The sequence below is a fragment of the Carassius auratus genome, unplaced genomic scaffold (genome assembly GCF_003368295.1).
Source record: "Carassius auratus strain Wakin unplaced genomic scaffold, ASM336829v1 scaf_tig00002830, whole genome shotgun sequence".
Taxonomy (NCBI): domain Eukaryota; kingdom Metazoa; phylum Chordata; class Actinopteri; order Cypriniformes; family Cyprinidae; genus Carassius; species Carassius auratus.
The window spans coordinates 36507-51681 of NW_020523487.1; the positions used below are offsets into that span (position 1 = coordinate 36507).

At 36.2% G+C, this 15175-nt stretch overlaps 1 protein-coding gene across 4 annotated transcripts; it reads right to left on the bottom strand.

Annotated features, from left to right (window-relative positions):
• Positions 1-103: 103 nt before the first annotated feature.
• Positions 104-13882, bottom strand: LOC113070043 (kin of IRRE-like protein 1). Of its 4 annotated transcripts, none has more exons than XM_026243205.1 (14): positions 13669-13882; positions 12288-12437; positions 11003-11160; positions 10765-10915; positions 10570-10675; positions 10251-10399; positions 9166-9293; positions 8911-9037; positions 8667-8767; positions 6341-6557; positions 5271-5378; positions 4728-4834; positions 3606-3686; positions 104-2577 (listed from the first exon to the last, which is right to left on the bottom strand). In XM_026243205.1, the coding sequence occupies exons 1-14, from the start codon at positions 13862-13864 to the stop codon at positions 2032-2034; spliced, it is 2325 nt and encodes a 774-aa protein (XP_026098990.1). In that variant the 5' UTR covers positions 13865-13882; the 3' UTR covers positions 104-2031. The 4 variants fall into 4 exon arrangements, with proteins under 4 accessions (XP_026098990.1, XP_026098988.1, XP_026098989.1 ...); XM_026243203.1 differs by having other exon boundaries at positions 3606-3722; XM_026243204.1 differs by having other exon boundaries at positions 4710-4834.
• Between the last annotated feature and the right edge of the window lie 1293 nt (positions 13883-15175).

Sequence of the window (15175 nt, forward strand, 5' to 3'; positions counted from 1 at the left end):
GAAATATTCCTTCATCTGTTATGCATGTGGAATGTGTTGATGTACTTTTTTAAAAAGAATTTGGGGTATGTACTGTATGATGTTGTTACTGTATGATCATGAGTCAGTATGAAAGGTGTTTTTATTTTATAATAGTGTGGAAAAATAACCACATACAAAAAAAAACATTGTAAAAGTTTCTGTGGGAAAAAAGTCAATGGGTCATTTTTTTCTTTTGTACATTACATTTTAACAGATGAATAAAACATAAATGAAATAAAGGTAATTATAAAGAAGTACAGGTATTTTTTAACAGGAGCTTGATGAAAATGTGTCTCGAGTCACACTGAAACATGCTCACAGTCACACAATATAAAGTATTACACATTCATTCCCTCATCTTTCCGTCTCAAATTCTTTGTCTTCTCATAATTCATAAAGGTGCCAAATAAGTCTCGGTCATTAAAGTATCTAATGTTAATAATGAAAACCCATTTAAGTGGCTCCTATAACCAATTAAATGTAAAATGTCTACATATTTCAAAAATGAGCCGCTAATTTGTTATACCAAAAGGTATTGATCATTGCATATTTTGGATGTTCAAAACATTTTAACATAGACCAAGGCTCATGTACATTTCAGTAGATTAATCCTAGATCAAGCCAGATTTAAACTCAACAGCAAAACATCTTTTGCACAAATTCAGCTTTACTGCAGAGCAGAAAGGTTTCTGAGCTCATTATATAAGACCTTTAATTTGCATAAAAGAGATTTTACAGAAACTCTTGACTTGAATGATTCAATTGCTTCCATTCTGGTATTATTTTAAACTTTGCTTTTGTGATCTGATTATTCATCTGTTTCCAGAATTTAGACAAATGTGCAAATCATGAACATAAAAAAAAATCCTTTACATTGCTTATACCAAAAACCATTCGATCTCTGACCCCTTACCACTATCTTAGAAAAATATTATAAAAGCATTTTGAAATGTAATTTAGTTCAGATACAAATATTGAAAAGCACTCTACTCTACTTTGAAAGTGTTAAGGACAAATACATGGACACTTGAGAGAAAGAGATTCATCACATTCATTTTTTTCCTCCACGTCAGCAAACACACACTCATCCACACACACAGGAACACAGAGCGTCAAATACTCGTGAGGTTTTCTTGGAAGGAGGCAGAGCGTGTGTTCAGAGAAAAGTCTGTAAGCTCACTTTGACACACTGAGTAGCATCCATCTGTAAAAAATCCTAAAATGTTACATAAACTCCAGCTTTCAGAGTTAAAAGCACTGGTGGCATTTACCCAGACACTCACGTCTCCGTCCTATCAGAAGAGTTCAGAAGAGTTCAAACTGGCAGCAGACAGCTATTCCTACGAGGAGCTCGGGCAGTGTGAGCAGGGGTGAGCGGGCCGTACGGTAAGTTATTTCAGAAGCGATTATCGACACTTGCAGAATTATTCAGCTCGCTGACTTGTTCTGCAATATCACATTGTGGATTATACAACTTTGGGTGAGCCCACCCACAATTCCCATAATTTAAAACTCACTATATTTTATTAGGTTGAGTGTTGGGACAGATCTAAAAAGGTCCATAGCAATCAGGCCTTCACTGGGCTTTACATCTAAAAATTGATGGCTTCTGGTGCCCTCCAGCCTTTTATTGGCCATTCTTTCAGCCAATACCAATTCACATGGAGAAAACAGTCCATTAGCTGCTTTGCAGTGTCTCATTTTTGGTGCAGATATTTTAGGCAGTTGGTTTCGCCACATCAATGTCTTCTTGAAATTTAAAAGGGAAGATGATAAGGTTTACACGCTTTCTCTCCAGTCATCGCTGTGACCTCTTATGCTGCAGTCATTTATTAATTTGGCACTTTTTTCTCTAAATCACGTTGTTGTAAAGGTAGAAAACACAATGTGTGTGTGTGTGTTTGCATATAGTTGCATTGGAGAGTTTTCATACTGTAAGAGTTTGTAAAAATTAGCACGTGTACCATATATTTTCTTCCACGGAAGTGCTTTTTTGTTGGTAAGTGTGTGTTACACATGAGTCTGCATTCTCTGCGTGTGTCTCTGAGAGTATTCTGTAGGTGGGGTTGAATATGGAAATTGGGCGGAGCTGGGGTGTTTTCCCACGTTAGCATCTTGACTCGTCCCCACCCCTTGTCCAGTAGGATACATTTCATAGGCTGGTCCTGCCTCCAAAGGCGGGGCAAAACCTAACCTGTATTGAGGTGTTGTTGAATAAGCGTAGCTGTCAAAAGCCAGTGGATTGGTTGATTCCAGCAGGCCACGCTCTCCAGTATAGTCCGTGGTCTTGGAGACAGGGTTGGGTGGGGCTTGGACTTGCGACGCCCTGGCAATGGTGTTAAAATGGGTGTATGTGTTGTGAGCCATTCGGGATGTGGGCCGGGGCTCGTAACGGCCCATGGGTGCCGGGTGAATGTTGGCCACTGGGCCACCAGTTGACGCCGAAACTGAAGCAGGATTTGGTGGCCGAAATTCCTGGTACAGCAGGGAACGGTTAGAAGTGCGGACTTCATCATGTGTTGTAGCTCGAACATTGTAGTAACCATTGGTGGGGTCCTGAAATTACAAAATATATATTTTACTGCAATGCACTAATTGTTGTTTAGGGTGCAGTCACAATTAACATACTCAGGTCAGTTTTAAACTGATTAAGAGTTTTGTGTGAAGCATTTTTTCATGCATTTTTCACTTGAGGTGGTCATGCAAATTCACCACACTGAACAAAATTTTTTTTTCTGCTTTGCAGAAATTTCACTAATGTGACCGCACATTTAGTTCTGGTTTACAGGTACTGTATAAGAGTGTGCTAACATCTGTGTTTGTGTAAGCCCTCTCTCCGGGGGACTCGCTTTCACATCTCACACTCGCTCTGAGTGGGCCTCGAACCCCTGTCTCTAGCATGGGAAGTGGCAACTTAACAAGAAGGCTAAATGACTGCAGCCAATAGCATCAGGGAGTGAGCTTTACCTGCACAGTACCTACTTGCTGGCTTCCGTTACATTTGCACACACTATCATTAAAAAAGTCTGGAGTTGGTAAGATTTTTAAATGTTTTAAAAAATATGGTGACGAAAATACTGTAAAACAGTAAAAAAATCTTACTTCTGACAGTAATATAAAAAGTAAAAAGGAAAAAAAGGAAAAACTGAAAAAAATAAATAAAAGGGAAATATATATATATATTGGGTGGTAAAAAAAAAAAAAAGGACCATAACTATAATACTTCCTTTGTCTCTGTCAGACATTACAGGTAAATTGTGTAATTTCTGCAGCACTACCATCAGCAAACAGAAATGGAAAATGAATGACAGTTTTCATGAACACTTCTTGCTACTGGTCAGGCAAATCGATAGCCCCACCCTAAACTCACAGCATTGGTTGAGCCAATGTTCCTGTGTGAGGCTGGCATGGGTTCTCAAAAAATGAATGTTTTGATATAACGCCACAATATTATTATTATTTTTTTTCACTTTTAGAAGTAGTCAAGCTATATTGTCCTAGGATGTTAAAGTAACACTTTCAAAAAATGGTACACTTCTCCTTTAAGTATAGCATTCATGTCATGTGCCTGCTCTGTTTCTTACCTTGGCCTCATACTCCTCCGCCTTGGGCTCCAGCGTGTCGCTCTGGACGTCCTGCTTCAGCTCCATGTCATCTTTGAAGGGCTGGGTGGAGGGAGAGAGGGAGACAGAGGGAAGAAACTAAACCATCAAACGACAAAACACACACACGGAGAGAGGGAGGAAGAGAAGGAGAGAGAGAGAGGGAGGAAAACAGGATATCAGCTTTATCAGAACTGGTGAAAAATAGATGTTCTTTAGTTTGTGGTGGAAAGAAAGTCTTTCACCATTAGAAACTCTTTTTACTAATAGGTTTATCTTTTCAATTCAAAAATCTATTCAAAAACATATTTCTTTAATTCTTTCACTGTTGTATATAAAATTAAGAAGAAACGACCCAGTTTAAAAAGCACTAAAATTGGTGGCTCCTAAACTCACTATGTTTAAATGCACTTTAATATTTTGATTTCAGTCAGACTAAAAATCATGTAAATGCTTTATTTTGACTAAAAATATACCAGTGACTAGATAATGTGATTGTAGAGATTTTATAGAGCAGTTAAACCATATTCAAATAAACAATAGAAGCTTCCAGCAACAAGTAATGTTTCTGTTTACACTGAAAGCTAAAATTCTAACAGAATAGAATCACAATATGTTTGATACAGCAACACTAACATTTCTTTTTGTCATCGATGTTGAATACAGTTGGACTATACTACTTTTAAAAGAAAATCTCACTGATCCCAAACCTTTGAATGGTATTGAAAGCACAAAATCAGCATATAAAAATAATTTAATGAGGATCATGTGACTGGAGTAATGGTGCTGCAAATTCAGCATTGCCATTATAAGAATAAATTAAAAATTAGTTTAATAATTTTTTTAATTACATGAATTTTTTTTATATAAATAATATAATTTATATAATATTACTGTTTTGCTGTATAAAATCTTATGAAACTGCAGTGCTTCATAGTGTACAATGTTTTAGAAACCAAGTGTCTGACAAGTCTCTATTTCTTGTTTTTTTTATTTTTTATCTTAACAAAATAGCATGTCTGAGCATATATTTAAGAACGTTATATCAGACAGCCTGACAGTCTACGTTATTCTATAGATACTCACAGAATACATAGCTTTTACCATTCGTGTAGCTGTGGAGGCGCTGGCAGCCTCCTCCTCAAGACTGTGAGTCTCCTTGTTGACCGTTTCCACTTTAATGTCTGGCTTCAGCGTGACTCCACGACGACCTGGAAGCATAATAGATCACTGACACAAAGCCTCACATCATTTTAATTAATGGTTCCATTAAATCACAGCGGTTTAAGATGCAAGAAAATGTCACAATACAAATATCTTAATAGTAGCCCTAAAAATTATTGAATTAGAATTACGTTAATAAATAAATATAAAATATATTATTACATGAAATAAAATATATAATTTATCATTTTTCTTTCCTTTTGGAATTTTAACTAAAATATGACCGGTGTTTTAAACAGGCTTTTTTATTTTCTGTCTTCTAGCCACAAGGGGGCACCAAACCATAATCAAGCATTTTAATAGATTTTTTTTTTCACCATATCAGAGCATTGCCTGAAAACATTTGACAAATTCATCACAAACAAATGAACATGAAACAGATGCACACACTCGGAGCCACACACATATACACAGTGTACTCACTGGCTTTGCGCTGTCGATACAGATAGAATATCAGAGCAAACAGGAGGAGCAGAAGCAACATGGAAGATCCAACAGATCCACCTGCTATCACACCTACAGGCACTATATCTGAGAGAGAGAGAGAGAGAGACAGACAGACAGAGAGAGAGAGAGAGACAGAGAGAAAGAGAGAGAGACACACACAGAGAGAGAGAGACAGCCATGAAACAGATGTTTATATTACCTACAGATGCTACTGTATTTCTAAGTCAAAGACAGATGGGTATAATATCTATACTCACTCACTACTGTATTGTTTTTTTATACAAACAGATATGTTTAAGAGCAAGGGACTGACAGATGTAATATCTTAGAGACAGATATGTATAATGCCTACAAAAGGCAAATAGCAGCCACTATGTTTTAGAGGGAGACAGCTCTTAAAAAAAAGCTTACACACCCTGCCCCTGGCTCTTAGTGCATCAGTAAAGTTTCTTTTCTCTTTTTTAAAGATTGTCTGGATTTATTCCTTTAATAAATACTATGGATAACTAACGTTGTAAAAAAATATATATACAGAGGAAAACTGAGTCCTATGTTTGTTGTATGTCATTTTTCTCTAGAGGACCCTTTGTGTTACATACCTTATTAAGAATATCAAAATATTCCAAAGTGTTAGATTAAAGTTACAAAATTTGTGTAATCTCATGAAACATATTACAAAAACATTTCAAAGCCTGCATTTTGTAATCTGTAGTGAAATAATTTTTAAAAGTAACCTTCCCAGCCCTGATTAAAAATATGGGTGTTATACTCCTGACACTACATCTGAGTGTAAAAAAGATTCGATCTACAGCCATTATACATCTAAGAGAAGGACACCTAAACACTGCACTATATCTGTGAGAGAAACTGACAGGTATTATACCTACAGATGCTATATCTGAGAGCGAGAAGAGAAAGAGGTTTTATCCCTATAGATGTACTATATCTGAGAGAAAGAGTTATATGCATACTACTTTATCTCACAAAGAGACCTACTGTAGTGAGAGAATGAGACACGTTTATAGACACTGTACTGTTTTTCTGACCTGTCTCCTCCAGTGTGATGATCATGGTTCCCGGTCCAAACGCGTTCCATGCCGTGCAGTTGTAGGTGGACTGGAAGTCGGACTCCATGACATTATTGATGGTGAGGGTGGACAGAACGGCGCCCCCTTGTGACGCAGGTCTACTCTGCTCCACTGTGTACCTCTCCAGCAGCGTCCCTCTCTCTTTTTCCCACACGTTCTCCTTCCATGCCCAAACCTGCAGTAAAACCACATTAGTAAACTGCTGAATGAGAATGTCATGTATTTTTAAACACACACACACACACACACACACACACACACACACACACACACACACACAGGCAGGGGTTCACAGGCATTATAGCTCTTTTAGGATTTTGCTCTGAACTGTGGGAGAGCAGACAGTTCATACAAAATGAACAACACTCCATCAAATATTCACAGCGCTAATATCCCTCTCAAGCTGACAACAGAGCAACGGTGAGATCAGGGGATGCCACAGAAAGGATGAGAGGATGAGGAACAAGAACATATGGCCCACTCTTCTTTCCTCTCCTCCACTTTCTTTCCTTATTTTTTTTCCATTATTCATTATCTCTTAAGTACCATCTTCACATTAAGGCCAGTCCTGTTGTGTCACGTCTCACTATCCAGTGAACGATCAGACAGAGAGCACCAGAGAAGTGTGAGTCTCTATTACTTAAATGATGCACAACAATACTATTATGACAAATCTAGTTTTAATTTGATCTTTATTCCCTTTAATAACCTACTTAAATATTACCCTAATAGTATTCTATTTTAAGTTTGTGGATCGTTTATTAATTAAAATAAAAAATAAAAAAATTTCTTATTTTATTTTTAATTTTTTACTACTACTTGTTCCCTCTGTTTTCAGGTTTTTGATAAAAAAATTTGCAGCTATTTTAATTGATAATTTATAAACTATTATTTCATTTGTTAATATTACAATTTGTTTACTATTTTTAAGACTGCTGTTTTTGTTTAACTTTCGCACACTGTTATTTTATTGGACTGTTGTTTTATTTTAATTTATTACATTTTATTTAAAAAATTATTCCTTTGTATCCATTCCATTTGTTAATCCCATTATTGTTCCTTCTATCTTACTCTACTTACTTTTTTGTAGTTATTTTATTTTATCATTCAAAAATGCAAATGTAAAAAATATATTTTATATGTTCATATTATTTGTTTTATTTTAATAACTATATTCTATTTTATTTTATTCTGCAGTTGTCTTATTTTATTTACCATTTCTTTACTTTGGTTGTTAATACTAATTTGTTATTTTCATTATTCTTCTTTACCTTTTTGCAGTCTTTTACTTAAAAAAAAAAAAAAAAAACGTTTTTATTTGTTAATATTTGTTTTCTTTGTTTACTGTTTTAATACTAATATTTTTATTTTTCTAATATTTATTTCTTATTTTTATTTTATTCATTTATTTTATATTTATTACATTTTTTTACACACCATACTTTTATTTTATTTGTAAATACTAGGTTTGCTGCATTTGCACTATTTGTATTTCATTTTTATTTTACTGACTTGGTACTGTACATGTACAGCAGATTTTTGAAGCAATATGAGAGAAAAGAAAAAGAGAGACTTTAATGAGAACGATAAAGAGGAGGAGGGTGACGCGAGGACAGGTGGAGAATGAAGGAGAGAGCAAGAGTGAAGGTAGGAAGGAGGAAAAGAGGCAGAGTGCTGAGTAAAGTGCTGAGATTGTTAAAAGCTCACTCATTTGTCTGTCATGTCGTGGCGTCTGCTGGTGATAATCGACACTGAAAGGTACAGGACTTTGTTCTGCACTGTCACTCTTTTTCTCCCCCTCCCCGTCAGCCCTCCTCATCTTTCATGTCTCATTTGATATCTTCTTGACCTCTATTTTTCACGCTTCCTTTGGCTCTCTCGTTCTCTTTCTCTAAGCTCGCTCAGTATTCAATGAAGTATAGAGTAAAGGAAGGACGCAAAACAAGTACAGTAAGAGACACATTAAGAGAATACATAAAGCCGAATAAAGCTGCTTTATGTCATTTCTGCACCATTAGTGCCAAGAAACAGCACTGAAAACCCGGAGAAATTATATTGGCAATGCACAACCAGAATTTCCTACATGTGAAAAAAAAAAGGAAGAAGCAGCCCACCCTCAAAAGAACAAACTTTAAAACTCTAAAAATCTGAAAAGTTTATTCCACATTCATTTTTACACAGTATTTGCAGAATGCATTAAACTGTATTGTCTGCTGTAAATCACAGCATGCCCCATGTCGAGAATAAGCTGTATTATTTACTATAGAGTGGGATTCCTACTCACGATTTTGTCCGGTGGAGGGGTGCTGGCTATGTAGCACTTGATTTCCCCCTTCTCTCCTCTCACCGCATACTGGATCGGCTCGCTCGAGATGATTGGAGGACCTGGACACCCAATCACATCATTAGAGATTCATAACACTCTTTTCGATTTTAGCAGCCTTGTATGAGCATTCAAAGAGATAGTAGGTTCACCCATGTGTGTATGCAATGACACACTCTTGTGTAGTTCTGTATGTGTTACTGACCATTGACTGTAAGAGTGACCTCTGTTTCTCCCACACCGATTCTGGGGACGATGGCTTTACACACATACTGTCCTGCATCCGCCTGACTCACAGACTTCAGGAATAACTGATTACTGTTACTGAGGACCTGGACAACAAAGAGTGGAATAAAGAAAGACAAACAGCATTATATATGGTCAATAGGGTATTTTTGTAGTGTGGCACAAGTGAGTGCATTTTGTAGGGTGTAGAAAGCATTATCTAGTGTGCACTAACCATGCTGGAGCCCTTCTTGGTCCATGTGAGGGTGAGTGGAGGATTTCCTGACCATTTACAGTTGAGTGAGACATCAGAGTCAACGTCCACCGTTACAGGCCTCGGCTCCAGCACCAGAATTGGACCAACTACATGAGAGAGAAAAAGAAGCCAACAAGGTTACTATAATTTACTAAAGCAATTAAAGCTGCAGTAGGTAACTTTTGTAAAAATATATTTGCAGAAATACATCGCTCCCGGTAAGAAACAACCAATCTGAGCTGCGGTCCGTAACTTTGTTTGTGTTCCAAATGTAGAAAAATGTATATAATAAGCGAGTACACCATGAATCCATTTTCCAAACCGTGTTTTTAGCTTGTCCTGAATCACTAGGGTGCACCTATAATAAGTGTTTATATTCGGACTATTTTAGATAGCTTCGGGGGTACCGCGGCGGAGTAACCCAGTACCTTTGTGATTCTTCATAGACATAAACAGAGAGAAGTAGTTCCGGCTACGATGTTCTTCCGCAAGACGCAAGCAGTTCTGTTTATTAACCGCTAGAGCAACAAAAGTTACCGACTGGAGCTTTAAGATGTTTTTTTTTTTTTTTTTGAAAAAAAAAATATTTGAAGGAAAAAAAACGAACTAAAAGTTAGTAAAATATTTTTGAATGTTATAACCCTAGATGCAAACTGGCATCAGAAAAATTTCAATCTGCATTTTAATAAACACATTTCTCAATCTGTGGCTGTGGAAATGGTGTTTTTGTATCTTTGGATATGCCAAAGCAGAGCAGAACTGAAAAATCCAAATGAGTGGCTTGACTTGTTTTAAATTATATTTAAAATGTGAGATTTAAATTAAAACAGTATTTGCACTGAGCCGCATATCAATGGCAAACACATACAGTATGAAGAAGAATCTAAATACGCACATCCAAAAAAAAAGCATTGGCCAGGTCCAAGATCAAAGGGTAAATAAAAAAAATTTCACAAAGATCTGCAACGTTTAGTTCAAACACCTTCGTCAGACAAACACATACAGTATAACATAACTCCATCACTGTGTGGTAGATGATTGGATGGATGGACTGAAATACTCACAGTGAACGTCCACTAAAATACTGACGTTGGTGCTGCCCACCGCATTAAAGACCAGACAGGACACGGGCTCAGTGAAGAACGAGTGATCTGCTGTCGTCTCGAACACACTTTCTCTCGCTCCATCCAGAATCACACCCCCTTTAGCCCACCTACAACACACCAGGGTAATTATAGTTAACTTAAGCTAAAAACATATTTAAAACAAAAGAAATAAACATAAAAAATGTCAAAAACACACAATGCAACGCACACTGAGCATATGTAACACAGAGAGAGCATGTCACTGAGATCAGCATAGACACCCACACTACTCACAAACCTGTAGCCCATAATGGGAGGGTTGGCAGTGGCCTGGCAGGTAAACTGAACTCGCTCTCCTTCTAGAACCGAGCGAGGCTCTATAGACAGGACAACTGTAGGAGGATCTGGAGAGAGATTGAGAAGCTTAGGAACATTCTTGTGCATATACAGTATGCTAGCACAGCTAAAAAAGTGTACGCAAACACACACTTACGGTGGACGTTGAGTGTCACAGTGACCCTCTTTCCCAGCGGGGCAGCCAGGTTTGAGGCCACACAGGTGAAATTTCGTCCTGTATCTGTGTCCACTGGCTGAATCTCCAGAAAACTCTTTGTGGTCACCCTCTTCCTGTCTGCTAACACTTCCTGATACACAGACAGACAGACAGATAGACAGAGAGATAGAATATGTACCGTATGTTCTCATATAAGTGATCTTGTGCGGTCACTCACAGTGCTGGTATGGGCTCCCTCCACCATGATCCCATCTTTGTACCACTCTATCGTTGACAGTGGCTTTGCTCCTCGAGACACACAGGTGAGGTTATATGAGGTTCCTGCTGTCAGCAGGATCTCTGGAGAGCCCTCGATAACAGGACCTTCAGGGGGAACTACACACACAGACAGATAATATGCTGAATGTGACTTACACACTGTGCACGCAGATAACATCTATAAATACTGACACATATATGGTATTTTGCCCTTTGTGAATATTGTGTATGACACAATATTGATTGAATGCTTTGGGTCAGTAATGTAAAAAAAAAAAAAAAAAATTACACATGCATTAAACTGATTGAAAGAGATTTCATGTTTATCATGTTAAAAATTCTAATGCTGTTCTTTTAACTTTCTTTCATTAAAGAATTATGAAAAACAGTTTCTTCAGGGATATTAAGTAGCACAACTGTTTTCAACACTGATAATAATAATAATAATGTTTCTTGAGCACTGAATCAGTGTATTAGAATGATTTCTGAAAGATGATGTGACACTTAAGACTGGAGTAATGATGCTGGAAAATCAGGAATAAATAAAAAGTTAAAATATATACAAATAGAAAACTGTTCATTTGAATTGTATAATATTTCACAGTTACTGTAGTTTTGAACAAAAAAGTGCAGCCTTGGTAAGCATAATTTAAAAAACATAAAAAGACTTATCAACCCCAAACGTTTGAATGTTAGTGTATGTGTGGAAAGTTTATTACCGCATTGTTTCACTTGTGTATGTCGTAATGTAAATTCTGTGATTTGATTTTTCAAGAAATTCTTTGCAATGATGACAATGTACACTTTTGCATATGATGTCAGAACAGCTTCACAAAGAAAAAGAGACAGAGAGAGAACGTAGTGCACAGTACATACTGTACACTACATACTTTTTTGTGAACATTATGTAACAATTAATATTTCAAACAGTAGTATATTGCAACATTGTCACAGAAACTATCTCAGGTATAAAAATAATTTTTACTTGTGCATTTAATTTAGTGTGGTTCAAATAATCGGCAACAAGAGATGTCAAACACAATTCATATGGCTTTAGGTTAATTTACCACACAAGAAATAGAAAATCAAGTTGAGTGCATAGCATTGTGGGATACAATTTGCAGTTGTTTATTGAAATGCATGGAATTTCATGCAAAAAAAATAAAAAAGCTTACTTCTCACATTATACATTCTGTAAAAATACTATAATGGTAGTATGCTATTCCGAACATGTGTGTACTCACTCAGAACAGTGAGTTTAGCTCTTCTGGACCTCAGAGCGGCTTCAGTGGCCTGACACTCGTACAGTGAGTCATCGGTCAGGTCCGCTGACGTGATCTCCAGATTATACTGCCCAACATCCAAGATCCGCAATACACGATACCGCGGCCAAGCTGAAACACACACACACACACACACACACACACCATTACACTTTAACACAGTAACATTTTCATGCACTTATCAATGCAGATAATACTGCACCCAGCATAGCTTGTAAGTATAGTCAGAAATCATTTTTCTATTGCCTTAAAAGCATGACTATCCTTATTTCACAGATTTTCCCTCCTAATAAACATACAGCTCAAACAAATATACATTTTCGTTGTCCATTAATCGAATGCTCCAGCGATCTTTGCATTATAAAACACAAGCCACATATTTCACAGCTAATTTAGCCAATCAGTGTGATTATGTGGTGGCTTGTAGGACATGCGTTGGTCACCAGAGGGCAGCACTCCGACACATTGGCATTCTGACTGCACACACTCTCTGGCACACACATTATGACATCATGGATCTGGATACCAGGAGGACAAAAGTATTGGCAGTGATTACATCATCCTTAAGCTCAACCAATCAGCAAGCAGACGCTTAACCTGTGCGCATGTTTGCACATCTATATGTGTGTGTGTCTGTCATTAGAGCGGACAAAGGAGCAACACGTCCAAAAAAATAAAAAAATAAAAGGGGGAAGAGAGAGCGAGACAGAGGACAAAGAAAGAAAATGGCAATGTCTGGACAATGAAAGGAAAAAAATATGCCTCTTGCATCATTTTAAATGGAGGAGAGGGAGAAACCTTATGCTGTACTGTATGTTGCATTATATATATATGTTATATAGACACAGGTTATTAAAGAGGAATGTGACTTGCCAGATATCTGAGCCAAATTCCAAAATAATTATTTCTATCATTGAAAATTAGGTTGCACAATTTGTCTATGTAAAAATGGTGTTTGTCTTAAACACTTAAGCAGAAATCATCCATTCACAAATCTAAATCTGGTCAGTAAACTGCTTCATACTGAAAATCCAGCTATCATACCCACTCTCGTGTCACTCCAAACTAGTTTGACTAGATACAACTCAAATGCATAGTGATCGCAGGCTGTCAGACTTAGTTGCAGTATTTCTTGGTTTATTCATTTGAACCCATATCTTTTTTGATGCTGAACCAAATTTGTACTACTCAAGTTTCCCGTCGTACATTTAAAGGTAGTTCTTTCCCCACCTTTGGTCTTTTGTTGTTACACCTAGAGCACTTATAGAGATTCTCCTCTAAAATAGGTGCATAACGCCCTTGGTTAGTGTGATCTGATGTGTGTGTGTGTGTGTGTGCTCACCCCTCAGATCTTCTCCGATGCCAAGAGCGAGCCCGTCTTTGGTCCACTGTACAATGCCGGTGTAGTTAAACACCACGCAGGACAAAACTACTCTCTCCCCGATCACCACAGACTGATCCGCCGGCTCCTGAGAAAACCGCGGGCCGCTGAGCACTGACAGACAGAGAGAGAGAGGCAAAAATGAGCTTTGGTACATTGTACAAGGGATACTGTAGTTTCTGTTTTTCTACCACTTTTATGAGGATTGTTTTTTTTTTGTTTTTTTGGTGTGGCATATATTTATATTAAATACTTCTAATCCATGCCAAGAGGAGAAGAGTAAAATATTGACATTTAAATAATTAAAAATACTTAAATTCTGCATTTGACAGACACAAACAATTTGTAATATAAACTATTCCATTCAAAACAGTAATATTGTGAAATATTACTAGATTTTACAATTTGAATTTTAAATGTAAGTTATTCCTGTGAAGGCAAAGCTGAGTTTTGAGCATCATTACTCTACTCTTTAGTGTCACACAATCCTTCAGAAATCATTCTGATATGATGATTTGCTTTTCAAGAAACATTTTCTTATCATTGTCAATGTTAAAAAGAGTTGTGCAGCTAAACGTTTTTGTGGAAATTGTGATAATCAGGATTCTTTGTTGAATATAATAAGTTTAAAATAACAGCATTTATTTAAAAATGTAATATTTGTAATATATAAATGTAATATATATATATATATATATATATATATATATATATATATATATATATATACACATATATATATATATATACACATATATATATATATATATATATATATATATATTATTTTTTTTTTTTTTTTGACAATGTGACATTGATACATTGTGTTAATCATGTACATATATATATATATATATATATATATATATATATATATATATATATATATATATATATATATATGTACATGATTAACACAATGTATCAATGTCACATTGTCAAAAAAAAAATAAAAATAAAAAAAAAAATAATATATATATATATATATATATATATATATATATATATATATATATATATGAAGATTAATAAATATTGTACGTACGTATACTATGCAGACTCCTATTGCCACATCACAAATATTTCATCCATTACATCATTGCAGAGATAAAAAAAAAATAATAATCTGTCATTCTCTCTCTTTCTCCTCAGGCATATGCCGCTCCTCCAGGATTACTGGTAACAGTCCAATTTGCTAATTAAGGTAAAACGTTAATAAAGGGAGGGAGAAAAAAGGAGAGGGTGCACCTCCAGAGGATTACATTTACAACCATAAACAAAACGCTTGATCACACTTTAAGTAATAGGTCACACCAAAATGGAAATTCTGTCACCATTTACTCTAGTAAACCAATAATTAAGAATGTACTGGACGCTCCTCTCCACATAGTGCAAATGAAAGAGGACTGAACCTGTCACACTGACTTTGGTGTTTCATGGAAGAAAGAAAGTCATACACGGTATGTCA

Excerpts from the sequence above, each read along its gene's own strand:
- LOC113070043 (XM_026243202.1), bottom strand. The coding sequence starts at position 13,864 with ATGTACCAAAGCTCATTTTTGCCTCTCTCTCTCTGTCTGTCAGTGCTC. Across the intron at positions 9,294-10,250 it reads TATTTTAGTGGACGTTCACT|TTGGTCCAATTCTGGTGCTG; the intron begins GTGAGTATTTCA and ends TCTCTCATGTAG. Across the intron at positions 4,835-5,270 it reads GTATCGACAGCGCAAAGCCA|GTCGTCGTGGAGTCACGCTG; the intron begins GTGAGTACACTG and ends TTATGCTTCCAG.